The following is an 18,608-nucleotide window of genomic DNA, read 5'->3' on the forward strand; positions in this document are numbered from 1 at the left end:
TGGCCAACTACTCTTGTGACATTGTTAAATTATGAGTTTGCTTATTTTTGACTGCAATTACAAGAGATAACTAAGGGATGAATATTACTTGTAAATACATATTTTACAGTCCGTTACAAAGCTAAAGATGATGATGTTTTACATTAATACTGCTATCCAGCTGTACCCTATGGATAGGAATACAGACCTGACCAGACTGGAATGAATTCTTTATAAAAAACTGGTGTCTATAGGCTCCAATAAATATTGTATGCTAGAATTGCAATAGCCTGAATTTGGGAAGCCTGACATCACTGAAAGGTGAATGTTATCCATAGGTTCCAACAGAACAAGGTTGACAGGTCCTTTTCTTTTCACCTGGTTATGTATGGTTAGCTAATGGCTGAATGATTGATCCAAGTGACGTGAGAGCTTTGCTGTAACTTTGTCTGGTTATGACTTGTTAACAATCTATGAAAGAAGGAAAACATACTTATGTTATTCGCTGTTAGCATGAATATAGTACTATACTGTTAGGTCCATATATATTTGGACAGAGACAACATTTTTCTAATTTTGGTTCTGGACATTACCACAATGAATTTTAAACAAAACAATTCAGATGCAGTTGAAGTTCAGACTTTCAGCTTTCGTTTGAGGGTATCCACATTAAAATTGAATGAAGGGTTTAGGAGTTTCAGCTCCTTAACATGTGCCACCCTGTTTTTAAAGGGACCAAAAGTAATTGGACAATTGATTCCAAGGCTATTTCATGGACAGGTGTGGGCAATCCCTTCATTATGTCATTCTCAATTAAGCAGATAAAAGGCCTGGAGTTGATTTGAGGTGTGGTGCTTGCATTTGGAAGGTTTTGGTGTGAAGTAAACATGCGGTCAAAGGAGCTCTCCATGCAGGTGAAACAAGCCATCCTTAAGCTGCAAAAACAGAAAATAAACATCTGAGAAATTGCTACAATATTAGGAGTGGCAAAATCTACAGTTTGGTACATCCTGAGAAAGAAAAAAAGCACTGGTGAACTCATCAATGCAAAAAGACCTGGGCGCCCACGGAAGACAACAGTGGTGGATGATCGCAGAATAATCTCCATGGGTAAGAGAAACCCCTTCACAACAGCCAACCAAGTGAACAACACTCTCCAGGAGGTAGGCGTATCAATATCCAAATCTACCATAAAGAGAAGACTGCATGAAAGTAAATACAGAGGGTTCACTGCACGGTGCAAGCCACTCATAAGCATCAAGAATAAAAAGGCCAGACTGGCCTTTGCTAAAAAACATCTAAAAAAGACAGCACAGTTCTGGAAGAACATTCTTTGGACAGATGAAACCAAGATCAACCTCTACCAGAATGATGGAAAGAGAAAAGTATGGCGAAGGCGTGGTACAGCTCATGATCGAAAGCATACCACATCATCTGTAAAACATGGTGGAGGCAGTGTGATGGCTTGGGAATGCATGGCTGCCAGTGGCACTGGGTCACTACTGTTTATTGATGATGTGTCCACAGGACAGAAGCAGCCGAATGAATTCTGATGTATTCAGAGCCATACTGTGTGCTCAGATCCAGCCAAATGCAGCCAAACTGATTGGTCGTCATTTCATACTACAGATGGACAATGACCCAAAACATAAAGCCAAAGCAACCCAGGAGTTTATTAAAGCAAAGAAGTGGAATATTCTTTAATGGCCAAGTCAGTCACCTGATCTCAACCCAATTGAGCATGCATTTCACTTGTTAAAGACTAAACTTCAGACAGAAAGGCCCACAAACAAACAGCAACTGAAAACTACCGCAGTGAAGGCCTGGCAGAGCATCAAAAAGGAGGAAACACAGCATCTGGTAATGTACATGAGTTCAAGACTTCAGGCAGTCATTGCCAACAAGGGGTTTTCAACCAAGTACTAGAAACATTTTATTTACAATTATTTAATCTGTCCAATTACTTTTGGTCCCTTTAAAAACAGGGTGGCACATGTTAAGGAGCTGAAACTGCTAAACCCTTCATCCAATTTTAATGTGGATACCCTCAAATGAAAGCTGAAAGTCTGAACTTCAAATGAATCTGAATTGTTTTGTTTAAAATTCATTGTGGTAATGTATAGAACCAAAATTAGAAAAATGTTGTCTCTGTCCAAATATACAGACACCAAAATTATGCTTTCACATGATCTGCTGGCCTCTGGTTTTTATTAGTGTTTGTCTGATGTTTATATCACATACAGAAATATAATTGCAATCATATTATGAGTACCAATAGGTTATATTGACAGTTAGAATGAGTTAATGCAGCAAGTCAATATTTGCAGTTTTGCCCCTTCTTCTTCAAGACCTCTGTAATTCTCCCTGGCATGCTCTCAATCAACTTTTGGACCAAATCCTGACTGATAGCAGTCCATTCTTGCACAATCAATGCTTGCATTTTGCCAGAATTTGTTGGTTTTTGTTTGTCCACCCGTCTCTTGATGATTGACCACAAGTTCTCAATGGGATTTAGATCTGGGGAGTTTCCAGGCCATGGACCCAAATTCTCTATGTTTTGTTCCATGAGCCATTTAGTTATCACCTTTGCTTTATGGCAAGGTGCTCCATCATGCTGGAAAAGGCATTGTTGGGCGCCAAACTGCTCTTGGACGGTTGGGAGAAGTTGCTCTTGGAGGACATTCTGGTACCATTCTTTATTCATGGCTGTGTTTTTAGGCAAGACTGTGAGTGAGCCGATTCCCTTGGCTGAGAAGCAACCCCACACATGAATGGTTTCAGGATGCTTTACAGTTGGCATGAGACAAGACTGGTGGTAGCGCTCACCTCTTCTTCTCCGAATAAGCTGTTTTCCAAATGTCCCAAACAATCGAAAAGGGGATTCATCAGAGAAAATGACTTTGCCCCAGTCCTCAGCAGTCCACTCCCTGTACCTTTTGCAGAATATCAGTCGGTCCCTGATGTTTTTTCTGGAGAGAAGTGGCTTCTTTGCTGCCCTCCTTGAAACCAGCCCTTGCTCAAAGAGTCTCCGCCTCACAGTGCATGCAGAAGCACTCACACCAGCCTGCTGCCATTCCTGAGCAAGCTCCGCACTGCTGGTAGTCCGATCCCGCAGCTGAAACAGTTTTAAGATACGGTCCTGGCGCTTGCTGGTCTTTCTTGGGCGCCCTGGAGCCTTTTTGACAACAATGGAAGCTCTCTCCTTGAAGTTCTTGATGATGCAATAGATTGTTGACTGAGGTGCAATCTTTGTAGCTGCGATACTCTTCCCTGTTAGGCCATTTTTGTGCAGTGCAATGATGGTTGCACGTGTTTCTTTAGAGATAACCATGGTTAACTGAAGAGAAACAATGATACCAAGAACCAGCCTCCTTTTAAAGTGTCCAGTGATGTCATTCTTACTTAATCATGACTGATTGATCGCCAGCCCTGTCCTCATCAACACCCACACCTGTGTTAATGGATCAATCACTAAAACGATGTTAGCTGCTCCTTTTAAGGCAGGACTGCAATGATGTTGAAATGTGTTTTGGGGGTTAAAGTTCATTTTCTGGGCAAATATTGACTTTGCAAGTACAGTAATTGCTGTTAAGCTGATCACTCTTTGACATTCAGGAGTATATGCAAATTGCCATTACAAAAAATGAAGCAGTAAACTTTGGAGAAATTACTATTTGTCTCATTCTCAATACTTTTGGCCATGACTGTATATGGACCTAACTGTATATTGCACAAAATAGATATTTACATTGAAGGGGGTGTGCCCATAACTTTGGTGTTGTATTCTGTACAATAAATCCTACATACCTGCTGTCACACTTCTGAGTCCAGCGCAGGAAGCTCTGTGGTCTTCGTCAGTGCCGGAAGCAATGACAGCACCATCAACCAGAGACAGGACCTCTGCGGCTGTGCTGCAGCGATTTGGTGACTTGACACACTTCATTGGATGTTCTGGTGACTCACAGTTCACGTCACCTGACCGCTGCAGCCCATCACAAGCTGCTGTAGTCCCATGGCTAGTTGAATGCCTCTGGTACCGGCACAGACAACAGAGCGGCCTGTGCTGCATCCAAGAGTGTGACAGTAGGTAAATATGATTTTTTTTGTTATATTTACAGAGTACAATCCCAAGGTAATAAACACCTTTTGCAACCATTTTGAGCTTTTTTGTACTTTTATGCTTACCTTCTGCAACAGTAGCTCCATTTTATTCAGAAATACTTCTGGGCTCTGTTCAGTGTAATTAGAACATGGAGTGCAACTCTAAAATAAAAGAAATAATAACTATAGATGGCAAATAAATGTGGACACCTATATCATGATAGCAGGATCAGCAAACACTCATGGTGTATAAAACACAATGGTTGGCCCATGAAGCTCCCGAGTCTCATGGACCAACCAGTGATTGGTAAAATGATTGCTTGCTAAAGACTTCTGATTACAGTCCTATAGATCATAGTGCAGACTGCATTATATCTCTAACATCTACATATACAGTGCATTGTGAAAGTATTTGGCCCCCTTGAACTTTTCTACATTTTGCCACATTTCTGGCTTCAAACATAAAGATATAAAATTCAAAATTTTTTGGGAAGAATCAAAAACAAGTGGGACACAATCGTGAAGTGGAACGAAATTTATTGGATATTTTAAACTTTTTTAACAAATTAAAAAACGAAAAGTGGGTCGTGCAATATTATTCGGCCCCTTTACTTTCAGTGCAGCAAACTCACTCCAGAAGTTCAGTGAGGATCTCTGAATGATTCAATGTTGTCCTAAATGATTGGTAATGATAAATAGAATCCACCTGTGTGTAATCAAGTCTCCGTATAAATGCACCTGCTCTGTGATAGTCTCAGGGTTCTGTTTCAAGTGCAGAGAGCATAATGAAGACCAAGGAATACACCAGGCAGGTCCGAGATACTGTTGTGGCGAAGTTTAAAGCCGGATTTGGATACAAAAAGATTTCCCAAGTTTTAAACATCTCAAGGAGCACTGTGCAAGTTATCATATTGAAATGGAAGGAGTATCAGACCACTGCAAATCCACCAAGACCCGGCCGTCCCTCTAAACTTTCATCTCGAATAAGGAGAAGACTGATCAGAGATGCAGCCAAAAGGCCCATGATCACTCTGGATGAACTGCAGAGATCTACAGCTGAGGTGGGAGAGTCTGTCCATAGGACAACAATCAGTCGTACACTGCACAAATCTGGCCTTTATGGAAGAGTGGCAAGAAGAAAGCCATTTCTCAAAGATATCCATAAAAAGTCTTGTTTGAAGTTTGCCACAAGCCACCTGGGAGACACACCAAACATGTGGAATAAGATGCTCTGGTCAGATGAAACCAAAATCGAACTTTCTGGCCACAATGCAACACATCTCATCACCCTCAAAACACCATCCCCACTGTCAAACATGGTGGTGGCAGCATCATGGTTTGGGCCTACTTTTCTTCAGCAGGGACAGGGAAGATGGTTAAAATTGATGGGAAGATGAACGGAGCCAAATACAGGACCATTCTGGAAGAAAACCTATTGGAGTCTGCAAAAGACCTGAGACTGGGATGGAGATTTATCTTCCAACAAGACAATGATCCCAAACATAAAGCAAAATCTACAATGGAATGGTTCAAAAATACACGTATCCAGGTGTTAGAATGGCCAAGTCAAATCCAGACCTGAATCCAATCGAGAATCTGTGGAAAGAGCTGAAAACTGCTGTTCACAAACGCCCTCCATCCAACCTCAATGAGCTTGAGCTGTTTTGCAAGGAAGAATGGGCAAGAATTTCAGCCTCTCGATGTGCAAAACTGATAGAGACATACCCCAAGCGACTTGCAGCTGTAATCGCAGCAAAAGGTGCTACAAAGTATTAACTCAAGGGGGCCGAATAATATTGCACGCCCCACTTTTCAGTTTTGAATTTGTTAAAAAAAAGTTTCAAATATCCAATAAATTTTGTTCCACTTCACGATTGTGTCCCACTTGTTGTTGATTCTTCCCAAAAAAATTTGCATTTTATGTCTTTATGTTTGAAGCCAGAAATGTGGCAAAAGGTAGAAAAGTTCAAGGGGGCCAAATACTTTCACAATGCACTGTATATAGGTGGACATATGGATATTGCAGGCAAGAGGATACTATGATCAGTGAGCTATTTTTTTATGTGATATCACCTAAATACAGATGTGCCCACTCTTTCTTTTTCATAGATTTCAATAAGTACTCCATTTTTTTTCATGTTATAAATGCAAGGAACTTTCATGACATACTGGCAAAACTCTTGAAAGGCTACAAGTAACTTTGCAACAAAGTGAGTGGCCACACATAGACGCATATAGCGTAAACATTTCCTGTCAGAGTATTGCAAAACCATGGTCATCTTGTGCCACACAAACTAGGAAATGTCAGAGCAAGAAGAGGGTAAGGAAGGACACATCTGTACCATAATTAATCTGCATTATTACACTGCATCTTTATATCAGTGGCTCAGAATAATGGAACTGTATATGTAATTTGCTGTACAAAAATACTTACCTCACGGTCATGAGGTTTGTTGAGCTTTACTTTTCTTATACAACTGTCAAGATCTGGTTTGCTCTTTCTGGTTGCTACATGTAACTTGGGAGCCTGTGATCGGAAGCACATTAAAGCTGTGTCTAGGCATTCTTCCTAAAAGTCAGACAGAAACAAAAGACATTGATGAAAACAGAAGATATGAAAACTGTATTCATGTCTATGGTAAAAAAAGAATTGCGAAAAACATCACATACGACTTCAACTGAAGGTTTTTAGAACAATCACTTTTACCATTCTGTCTATAAACCGAAGCTTGTTTTAATGATTGATAGTCACTGAAATTGCAATTTTAAAAATCGGACATGTAAACGGCCCCTTAGAAGAACATTGGTCTGAGTGTGATCCGATATTTTGTCGGATTACATTCGAACTGAAAATACGGTCGTCTACACGAGCCCTAATACTGATCAGTACTACATTTTCCTCCTATTTAGATAAAAAAATTACCTACAGATACTAGGTGAGTGAAACTCCTGAATACTTTAGGGCATTTTTATTTGTGGCATTTTAACATATTTTATTTTTTACCTTCAAAATCACTGCTGTAAAGTAAAATATTGAAAAATCAATAAACAAATCATTTTAGCTTTTGGCATTTTTCCCAAAACAAAGTAGCCCACGTTTCTAAATTAGTTTACACCAGTTTAGGTATAAACTAAGTCCCAAAGAGTCACAATTTGTGCAACACTTGAAAAAAGTAAAAAAAAAATAGTGCAAAATTTGGGCATAAATGTACAAAAATTGGATTTTTTTTAATGAATTTGACTCTGCTTACTCCAATGATCTATATTTTCAGATATCTGTCTCAGTATGCTCTGGTAGTGTTTTTGATATAATACTTTTTCTCCAATTTTTTTCCATTAGCTTCTTTATAAGACTTTATAAACACCAGAAAAGTCTTTTTAAAAAAAGCTACAAAATCACTACCAAAATGGCATGTAAAAAATAATTAACAATTAAACACCTAAAATACAGAAAAAAACATATGTATGGGAGCCTTAAAGCTTTCTGCTCCAGCTCCTGTTTGTCATGTTTTATACATTATAGCTCTTATGTTACATACACTTTGGTTATTGTCACTATTCCTCTATATTGTCTACAGCAGTCTATTCAGCTACAGTAAAGCTCTATGCTTCCTGTTTCAGGTTTCTACGGCAGGTGGAACTATTGACGTTTTAACTGAGAAAACAAGTGAAAGCAGGTTGATTTACTGCATATGATGTAATGACCATGACTTTCAATGGCTGTTTAAGTCACAACATGTGGAAAAAGCTATGAATCTACTTGAAACTGAGAACAAAAATTCCTGTTCAAAATTTGTAGTTCTAATTAAAATTTTCTAACCACAACTATTGTTAAGAAATCATAATAGGAAATATGGAAAGGGGGGTCTAATGTATCTGTGGAAATATTTAGTCATATAAAGACCTCATGCAAATTACAATATTTAAAATCAAAATGCATTTGTTTTAATCAAACTTCTTTGTAGTAGGTTGATTGAATGCTTATTTTCCCCGTGTAGCAGATTCTCCTCATATTTTACATCCAGATTTTCAGCGCTGCTCACCATTATTGGCACCTCTTTATTTTTTTCATAGACTGTGCAATATCTTCAGAAATAAATGGAAATGTACCAAAGTTATATCCTCAGGATTTTTTAATTAATGGTCCAAAGTAAAACAACAATAAAACATTGTTTTTCAACTTCCATGTTGCAATTTGAAAGAAAAAAACAGAATAAACAGCATGTGCAGCAATAAAAGCACCCTTAATTAATACTTGGTTGCACACTCTTTAACATTGCTGACAGCCTCCAAATGTTGTAGCCATCTATAAGCTTCTTGCATTTCTCAGCTGGAATTTTCTCCCACTCTTCCTTTGCAGTTTGTTCAAGCACTTGCATGTTTGCAGGGTTCTTTTTCCCAATGGCAGATTTCAGCTCACCCCAAAGATTTTCAATCAGGACTCATAGCTGGCCATTTTAAAACCGTCCATTTTTTCTTTTTCATCCATTTCTGTGTACTTTTGTATGTGTGCTTCGAGTCATTGTCTTGCTGGAGGACCCATGATCTTCAACTCAAACCAAGTTTTCTTACACTGGGTAGGACATTTCACTCTAAAATCTCTTGATAATTCCCTGATTTCATGATTCCTGTGATACGGTAAAGGTCTCAAGTACCAGACACAGCTAAGCAACCCCACAGCATTATGGATCCTCCACCATGCTGAACTGTTGGCAAGGTGTTCTTTTCCTTATAAGCTTCATTGATCGGTCTATAAACAAACTGTTGCTTTGCATTGCCAAAAAGCTCTATTTTTGTTTCATCTGTTCACAGATCATTTTCCCAGAAGGATTGTGGTTTGTCAAGGTACTCTTTGGCAAAGATCAGTCGTTCATTTTTATGTCTTTTCTTCAGCAATGGTTTCTTCCTTGGCCTCCACCCATAAAGCTCTGCATGGTTTAGTGTGCAACATATGGTTCTTGTTGAAACCATGACCCCAGACTGTTCCAGGTTGGCCTTCAGGTTTTTCGATGTTTGACGTGGTGTTTTTTCCACTATTCGCATCAACCTTCAAAGACATCACTTGTCAATTTTCCTCTCTCCCCTGCATCCAGGGAGATTCTTGACGGTTCCATGCTTGGCAAACTTCTTAATAACATTACGGACTGTTGAAACTGGGATACCAGGGTCTTTGGAGATGGCCTTATACTCTTTGGAAGTCTTGTGTTTGCTAATAATAGCAGTTTTGATGTCCTCAGACCGCTCCTTTGTCTTCACCATTGTGACAAAGGAACAGGGCCTACCATGGGGCTTTTTCAAACACAGAAGTCATCATTCATTGGCTAATTCATGTCACATGGGCACCGACAATTAATCACAGGTGAATCTCTTTTGTGATTTACCACAGGAGAGTCAAAATGTGTTTCCATACTAAATTACTGTAAAGGGTGCCAATACCAGTGACACCGCAAGCTTTAGGTTTTTCTATTTTTCCCTCCCATTGTTTTTTGTTTTAAATTATTGTTTATCTTTTGCTCTTTTGTATTTAACACGAGTGCTCTATACAAAAAAACTGTTTAACTTGATTAATTTTTTCAGGAGAGATTTCACATTATGTACTTAAACTTCATGGGTGCCAATAACGATGAGCAGGACTTTACGTGCAGTGCAAAGTCTGCAGCACATTATAGTTGCAGCAAAGTAGATGAGATGGCTAACTACTTGCCTGTTGTGCTCGGCGCCGATCTCTGCCGGATAATAGCAGTCATAGACTGTTCGTGCCAGAGATTCTGTTGCTTCCGTTAACGTTGCATCGAGAGAGCAGCTGCTTCTCTTCTGGTCTGCTCTGTTGATGAGGCTTCACTACCGAAATCATGCTGATTGACAGCCTGCTCCTTGTTGTCTAACTGTAGGAAGCCGGCTGTCAGTCAGCATAATGTCGACAGATATGCCCCATCGATAGAGCAGCTCGGAAGAGGAAGAGCTGTATTGTTGATGTGAAGCATCAGAATCATAGGCTGGAGTGGTCTGTGACAGCTCTGAGCTGGCGCCGGGTAGAACAGGAATGGAGTTAGCAGCTACCTGCCTGTTATTTTTCTTTTTACTACATGCCTAGGAACTAATAGTCCCGGAAATCCTCTTTTAACAGAGTGGCTGTGCATAGGTTGTTGCCACATTGTCAAGAACCCATGCCTTCACCTGTGTGGGAACTTATAGCAAGTTATGGCAACCTCATGAAGCAACTGCCACACAGTAGTAAACTCTAATGCTATGTTCACACTGATATTTTTTTGAAGCGTTCAAAAACCATGAGTTTTTCAAGTGCAAATAGCTTCAGAAAACTTTCATGGTTTGGGAAATTTTTGGAAGCATTTTGCTTTTCTTGCAGCATTTCCTACTGCATTCATGAAGAGGTTTTGAAATAATTTTTTTCCCTGAAGTCTTCTTTGCAGCCTTTTTGATTGGATAATGGCAAGTTTGAAGAGGTTTCCTTCAGGATTCTTTTTTTTTTTCAAAACCGTTTCAGAAAAAAAAAGTTCAAAATTCCTCATGTGAACAGCAAAGTGGATTTCCACTAGCAATGAATTGGAATGGTTTTCAAGAAGCTTTCAAAGCGGTTTTGGAAGAAGATTTGCTCCAAAAACCTCATTATGAATATAGCCTTAGTGGTTTGCTTATGAAGACTAATCCTAATTGGTATTCAGTCAGATGTTGACAGGTGAGCTCTGTTAGAAATTTTATTTGCATTCTCTGAGGAACGTTGACGCTAAGAAAGTTCTAACATCTAAACCACAAGTTCTGTTTTATGAGAATATTTTACAGTAACTGAGCTGGAAATATGTGCATCATGGCATATATTTCCACTCAAATCAGCTTGTTTCAAACCATACCAAACACGCAAAAAATAGCTGATTGAGCTATATGAAAGTAAAATGTTGTATAGAAATATTGATAGAAAGTCAAAAGCACAGCACAAAGTACCCTTTGTTGTGGACCAACAGATCAGAAGCAGAGAAAGCCCTGATAAAATCAAAAGTGAGCAGTATAAACCAGTGATATATCTGTGTTAATTCTTTCTACTTTAAATAGCACAAAATGTGGGCAATAATGTAAAATGTAAAGCCAAGCATTCAAGAACGGCTGAGTGTGTCAAGTTTATACTTTGTCCACACTGAATAGATGCCTGACATAGGTTCAGGACAGAAAGGTTATTACAGCCTTTAGAGGAATTTATTATTTTCCAAGCCAAGCCTTCAACTATAACTGTAAATGTAAATGTAAATTCCACAATATATATGATATGAGCAAAACACTATTAAAGGGGTTTTCCTACCATATATGCTAGGACACGCAATCAATCCCTGATTGATGGTAGTTGACTTCTGCAACCATAATGGAGGAGTTTTAGCACTAGAGAAGTGCTCAGCCCCAAACATTGATCCTTTGGTGACAACATATTAACAGAAGTGTGCTGTCTCTTGGTTCCTATGTTCTCAAAATCGGCAGGGGTCCCATAGGTTAGCCCTAACTGATCATTATTTTCACAATGTATTACTATTATAAGATGGGAATATCTGGAAATTTTCATTTCTTTCAGTGACCCTATGCTTTCTGATAAAACAACCTAGGGAAATAAATGCCTAAAAACAAACGTCTTCTCGGACTAAAGTCTAAAAACTCTTTTGAAACCACTACTTTATTGCTTCATTTTACCATGTAGGTCTCCATAGGAGCTGTATACATAAAGCAGTAGGATATTATTAAGTAAATCTATTTGTAGTTTTTTCATTTTTTTTTTTTTTGCTATATTGAGGCAGTGTCTTACAGTATAAGTTCAGTAAATTAGCACACTCTTTCAATGGAATTGGTCATTTAAAAAACAATGAGTGAGGAAATCTTATAGTTTATATCTTTAGCAATCATGTAAAGGTCTCCTTCTGTCTAATGCTCTGTGTTTTTCTCTCTCACTCTCGGTCTCCGACAGTCTCAGTCTCTTGGTATCGGTCTTTTTCTCATTTTCGATCTCTAACTTATTCTCAGTCTCCGATTTCCCCTTCGTCAAGTTACAAAATAGTTTCCCTTAAAAATGTTTCAACACTTTGTTTAAAATGCCTATTTTGTTTAGCCCCAGATGTTCATCATCATGGTATAAATGGTTCTGTAGAAAAGTATTTTTATACAATATAGAACAAATATAGACTATTGTCTATATAGAATAATATAGACAATCAAGAAATCATGACAAAAACTGCTAGCACTCAGCAATACACTGTGTATCTCAGTTTGATCACTGGGCCATTATTTGGACTCCTGCCTTGCATGAATCTTTGAACAAATATACAGCTATACAGATCTATGGTTGCACTATATAGAAATCATTCAAAGCCTTACAACCAAGGACCTTGATCTAAACCTGGGGCTGTATTAGAACATATAGTACATGATATTGTTTCTACCGATCCTGAACCTGAGGATCCGGAGGAAGGCAAAAACCATAAATATCATTATTCTTCATTTCAAGAAGAGCATTTGTATTGTTCGTGAACAAAAATTTTTAAAGTGTACTTTAGTGTGTTTCATGTGACTGTTTAGAATAGGCTGCACATTAGGAACACACTATTTCTGGCCATTATATGACTTGTTAGGCTGTACCTTTGCCCTAAGTGAGTGGGCAGTCTGATTTGTCTTGAGCAAGATGCATTTTAGCCTTTTGTTTCTTCATCAGACTGGTTGTCTTATTGACAGCTACCATTTAAAGTGGTTTTCCGGTTTTAACATCTTACGATCCACAGGTTAACAATGAGAAAAAAACAGTAAGCTTAGCTGGTACTCGCCTTTCCCTGTACCGATGGCAACTTTCCGCTGCTGTCCCAGTCTCTATTTATGGGCTGCAGTATTAACATGCACATCACCGCTGGAGCCAATCACTTAGCTCATCATCTAGTGCTGTCTACATTGGCCAACAAGCTGAATTTAGTGATTGGTTGCAGTGGTGATGTGCACTGTATCCATGATGTTTCTGCTGCAGCTTGTAAACAGAGACTTGGGCTGCAACAGAGACCCGCTGCTAGAGTAGGGAAAGGTAAATACAAGCTCAGCTAATTGTTTCATCCCTCTACTTGCCTATGGGTGCTAACATGTTAAAACTGGAAAACCACTCTAAAGGGAATCTGTCAGCAGGTTTTTGCTACGTCATATGAGAGCAGCATGATGTAGCCAAACAGAAGCTGAATCCAACGATGTATCACTTAGTTTATTGAGTGCAACCGTTCTGATACAATCAGAGCTTTGAGATTTAGAATGAAGCAGAGCTGAGAAAGCTAACCCCACCCCCACCAGACTCTGCATATACAATATCTATAGACAGTGAGGTGCTTAGTTGCTGGACTAGTCTGGCAATGTTAATCTCTTTGTGATAAATCTTTCACAGTTCGTAAACGACAGCACACACTTTGACAAGGTGCACACACTTTGACAAGTTACACATCCCTGAACTCTGTGTTTCAACTGCTCTCCTTCTGTCTTCAGATTGCATAGCAAAAACCTGCTGACAGATTCCCTTTAAGGCTATCCTCTTTCTCCTGTACAACCTCTGGATAAACACTTTTATCTAAGACCAATTAACATACTGTAGGTATGTAAATGAGTGTCTCTTGAAAAACTCTTCATTTTTGAAGATACTAAACTATATATATACATATATATATATATATATATGTATATATAAGATATATAAGAATTAGGGTTGAGCGAGTATGTTCTGTCCGAGTATGCTTGGGCCGAGCTTCGAGTATTTACAGCTGCTCGGTGATATGTTTGAATCGCTCCTGTGTGCATGATTTGCAACTGTATGACAGCTTTATTACATGTGAGGAATGTCTATTTCTTACACATTCCTCACATGTAATAAAGCTGTCAAACAGTCGCAAATAATGCACACGGGAGCGATTCAACCATATCACCGAGCAGCTGTAAATACTCGGAGCTCAGACCGAGCATACTCGGCGAAAGGGTTAATAGAACATACGCGCTCAACACTAATAAGAATATTATATATATATATATATATATAATCAACTAGTGTCAATAAAATGGGGACAATTAGCTCTGAATAAGCCCATCAGATCAATTCCTAACCTGCACCCAAATACATTAGAGCTGTAATCTACTGTATATCTATAGGAGCCTGCCTACCTATTTTATACATGAAGTTCTGTTTTCTTTTACCTTTTAATTACAAATATTATATGTATGGTAACATAAATCATGAGTCGTAGACAAATGTTATCTCTCATAAACCACTCTGCATATATCTGCCTGTTTAGCAATGTCATATATTAGTAGAGCAATGAGTTTCATTCTTTGTGGTTAATGTAAGTATCTGACATCCTATTTGAATATCTTCTTTTTGAAAAAAAAAATAACCTTCTTGTGCACATGGTTGGTGTTTGCGGTTGTGTTTGTTGCATGTGTATGCAAGAAAACTGTATTACTCATTACACACGTTTCTGTTTTGCTTTGTGTATGATCACTAAAAGCAGTAACTGAACTCCTGTGTTTTCTATATGTGGCATATTGCTCTACTTTAGGCTGTGGCAAAGCCTGTAAGTAAAATGCTTTTTCCTCTGACACGGTAAGTCTGGGGCTTGTTATAAAACTCTAATACGCAAATAGACTTTTAATTCCTCTTATGGGTAATTGCCAAATTTATTTTACATCAGAGTAAATATTTGATTAATTCCCTTTTATAGTCATTGACGGCTTTCTGAAATATTTCTTTTTTTTTTATTTAAATATTCAGTTGATTAAAATTGAGTCTGAGATTATGAAATCCTGTTAACAATTTAAAGTTAAGAATATGACTTTTTCCTGTTTTACCTTGACATCTATTCTTGAAAAGCATAACTAAAGGACAGACATCTTTAACGTGCTTCAATCTTCAGACTTAACAATGTAGGTGGATGAAGAGTTATAGTAATGACTCATAGTTTAGTAGAATTTTTAAGAATTGTCTAAAATGTGATTTCCACCAGAAACACAATAAAATTATATCACTGCTTACTAGTTACTATATGACCACTATAGCAACTCAGATTAATTTAACAGTAAATATATGTATACATGTAATTTCTGGGGTCACTGATATGAAAGTGGTTTACTGTTTTGAGTTGTTCCTAGAAAAACTAATTAAAGTTTTGAGTTAGAGGGAACCATGAAGTCTATAAGGGAACCTAAAACTATTGATGCAATTTCTGACAACGCAATATTATTTATTAATAGTAAAAGTCCAAGAAAAGTTAGGCAACAATGGCTCTAAGTACTTCCACCAGCAAGGGAGCAAATACTGATAGTACAACTTATTATATTCAGTGAAAACAACAATAAGAACTTTAATTTACAATTGAATTAATAAGTATTTCTTACCTTCACATCAACTGGTACATGAAAAGAAAGCGGATGCTGGAGAAACAAAAACATGACATTTTGAATTAGGTTTGCACAATCATAGCATCAAAGTAGCAGTGAATACAAAGAAGTTTATACTTACGGTTTTATTGGCAATTTGATTGATCTTTTTGATCACTTTCTGAATTTCTCGACACCGATCGATGCTTGGTAAAGCTGCATGTAAGAGAACAGTTAATGCCAGGAAGGACATGCACAGTAATAGCACTTTGCCCATGTTTCTACAAACTCTTCTGGTGTTCACTCAAAATTGAATTTTGAATGTTCTCATATTGACAACATACCAATTTATCTGCAATTGACAGAATTGTAGGTCCCACCCATTTCTTGTGGAAAGCTTTGCAGAATGGATGAATGAGTAATCGTTTTTCTTTTCCACTGGCTATGTGTACGTCTATTCGTATGTGTGGGAGGTGGGTGGATACAGAAGTTAATGAACTGGGAGGGAAAAGAACACAAATTGTGAATTCCAGCATATAACACAGAGAAATTCACCTGACTCAGGTGTGGGTAGGTGAAAATGACTATTTTCCACTACACTTTTGGGACATTTTTAATGCAGCTTAATCTAATTGACTAATAATATTTTACTAATTCTCTTGACAATTTTTATAATTTTTATAAAATTTGATCAAATGAAGACCAACATGTTTATATGGTTGTATAAATGAAGTAAAACAACATTTTATTAATTTATTACATTTTTTTATAGATATCTTTTAATATAAAATTCAAAAGAAATAAATATTTATCATTAAATGTCTTTTTTTAAGTATATTAGTATTCTTCAGCAGTAAATTGAAAATTGTCCCGGGCTCCTAAATCCTTATACTAAGTTACTGTGAGAAATGTTTTACTTTGAAGTTAGTAGTAGGGATTCTTTGAACAGTATTTTTTTCTATTGTTTGAAGCTGCATGTAAAATGCCATTTTTCTTTAACATAGCAATATAACAAGCTTATATATGCTGTTTTCCTATGTATTTTTGGCAGCGTTTTTATCGTGTCACTTGTAAATGGATTTTTCCCGTGTTTTTCAAATCCTACAGAACCACATACCCACATCAAGTTAATTAAAAAGATAACTTTGAGCACAAAAATGTGAAAAATCAAAATACAGCATTTGCACAATTTTATATTTCACTATATCTATAATGTAACATCTGGCAACATAATTTTTGAAGAAAAAAAAATGCGAACAAAAACACCATCAACCAAAGTTTGTGGACAGACGCATTCCCCTAAAAATATGTCCTGTTTGGTTAATAGAGTAGTGATAAGCAGAGCGTCCCCACCTGCCTCCCTCCAGTTCACTTAGGGACCATTCAGACGTCCATTTTTTTCATGTATGAGAATTCAGTCATTTTGTTCAGTTTTATTAGATTTTCTTCAAAGTGTCATCTGAGTTTCACTTGAGTTTGGTTCAAGTTTCATCCATTTTTCTTAGAAGAGACAAAAGAAAGTACATATCTTCTTCCATCTAGAAGGCCATGAAAAATGGACAACACCCGAGTGCTGTTCCATTTTTTATGGACTCATAGACTTCCATTGCCAATTTTGATTCAATGCTTAGACCAACATCAAACATGTCTCTGAGATTTTGCATTGACCACTAGGTCCGCAAAAGAATTGGAAATGTGAACAGCCACATAGCACTCATACCTAGTACAGTAAACGAGAACCACCGAATGATAGGTCCAATAAGGCAAAAGATACATAAATAGCTTTTAGTATCGTAAAGGCAACACGTGGCACTACATGCAAAAGGAAAAACCGCATTGCAGTGTCCAAACATAAACACCCCCTGACGAAGGACTTGTTGTCCGAAACGCGCGTCGGGGTTTGCCGCATGGTGCCATTCACATAAGCTGCTGTAGACACAGGTATATTATTTACATTCTGATTGACTATACGCTGTCACTTGTTTATTTAGCATTGACTGTCCAGATGCATTTGATATGGGTATGGTCACAATGATGGTGCACATAGTACCTTTATATTTATGAGTTGGCCTGACATTTGTTTTCGTTCCTGGACTTCTAGGTGATATTCACCATATGTTATATAGAGCTTCAGCACTCAGTCTGACATGTACACCTGTTGTACTACTATCTATATGTTTCAATGCAGCTCATGATGTAACTTCTACCGTATGATTTATGTTTATGTTTGGACACTGCAATGCGGTTTTTCCTTTTGCATGTAGTGCCACGTGTTGCCTTTACGATAATAAAAGCTATTTATGTATCTTTTGCCTTATTGGACCTATCATTCGGTGGTTCTCGTTTACTGTATGTTTGTTACCGAATGGTCTGCCATTCCCTATTGGTCCATATATTTTAGCACTCTATATAGGTTAGACCAGGCCAATCTACGGGTGATAGTATGGTCTGTGTCTTGTGCTTCGTAGTTCAGTGTTTTTTTGTCATACCTAGTACAGTCTATTTGTGAAAAACACAGATAAGCATCATTCACTGTGAGCAGGACTGGAGGGGATTGAGGCTGGGTGAATGCTTTTTTTATGCATATACCTGACTAATAAGTATGCTTCCAGTGTATTTTCTGACCATTCCTATTAGCCAACCATATTTTTTGTGCAGTGCAGAACAAAGCTTTACCTAAACATTGTTGGTACTTTTTTTTTAAATCATTGCATCAATTTTTTTCTCCTATTAGCCTTTTTGAAAATTAAAAATTTGGGGCCACACCAACATTTTATTGGAAAAAAATTATAATTTTTCATTTTCACAGCCAAATGTTATACAATTACATGAATCATCTGAGGGTTAAACCCTTTGCCCCTGTGCGATTTTCCATTTTTTTTTTCATTTTTTCTACCCTTCTTCCGAGAGCCATAACTGTTTTATTTTTCCATCAATATAGCCATATGAGGGCTTGTTTTTTTTGTGGAATGAGTTTTACTTTTGAATTAATCCATTGATTATACCACATAGTGTATTGGAAAATGGGGAAAAAAAATTACAAGTGTGGTGAAATTGCAAAAAAAGTGCAATTCCACAATTGTTTTTTTGTTTTTTTATTTACCATGTTCACTATATGGTAAAACTGACCTGGTAATATGATT

The 18,608-nt window shown here is 37.6% G+C and overlaps 1 protein-coding gene across 1 annotated transcript; it reads right to left on the reverse strand.

The window, feature by feature from the left end:
* Nucleotides 1-432: 432 nt before the first annotated feature.
* IL21 (interleukin 21) lies at nt 433-15,718 on the reverse strand. The gene is made up of 5 exons (XM_073646347.1): nt 15,608-15,718; nt 15,484-15,519; nt 6,515-6,649; nt 4,165-4,242; nt 433-450 (listed from the first exon to the last, which is right to left on the reverse strand). The coding sequence occupies exons 1-5, from the start codon at nt 15,716-15,718 to the stop codon at nt 433-435; spliced, it is 378 nt and encodes a 125-aa protein (XP_073502448.1).
* Nucleotides 15,719-18,608: the final 2,890 nt, after the last annotated feature.

This window comes from Phyllobates terribilis, unplaced genomic scaffold (genome assembly GCF_046119375.1).
Source record: "Phyllobates terribilis strain yellow unplaced genomic scaffold, ASM4611937v1 Scaffold_1__5_contigs__length_1240528914, whole genome shotgun sequence".
Classification (NCBI taxonomy): Eukaryota; Metazoa; Chordata; class Amphibia; order Anura; family Dendrobatidae; genus Phyllobates; species Phyllobates terribilis.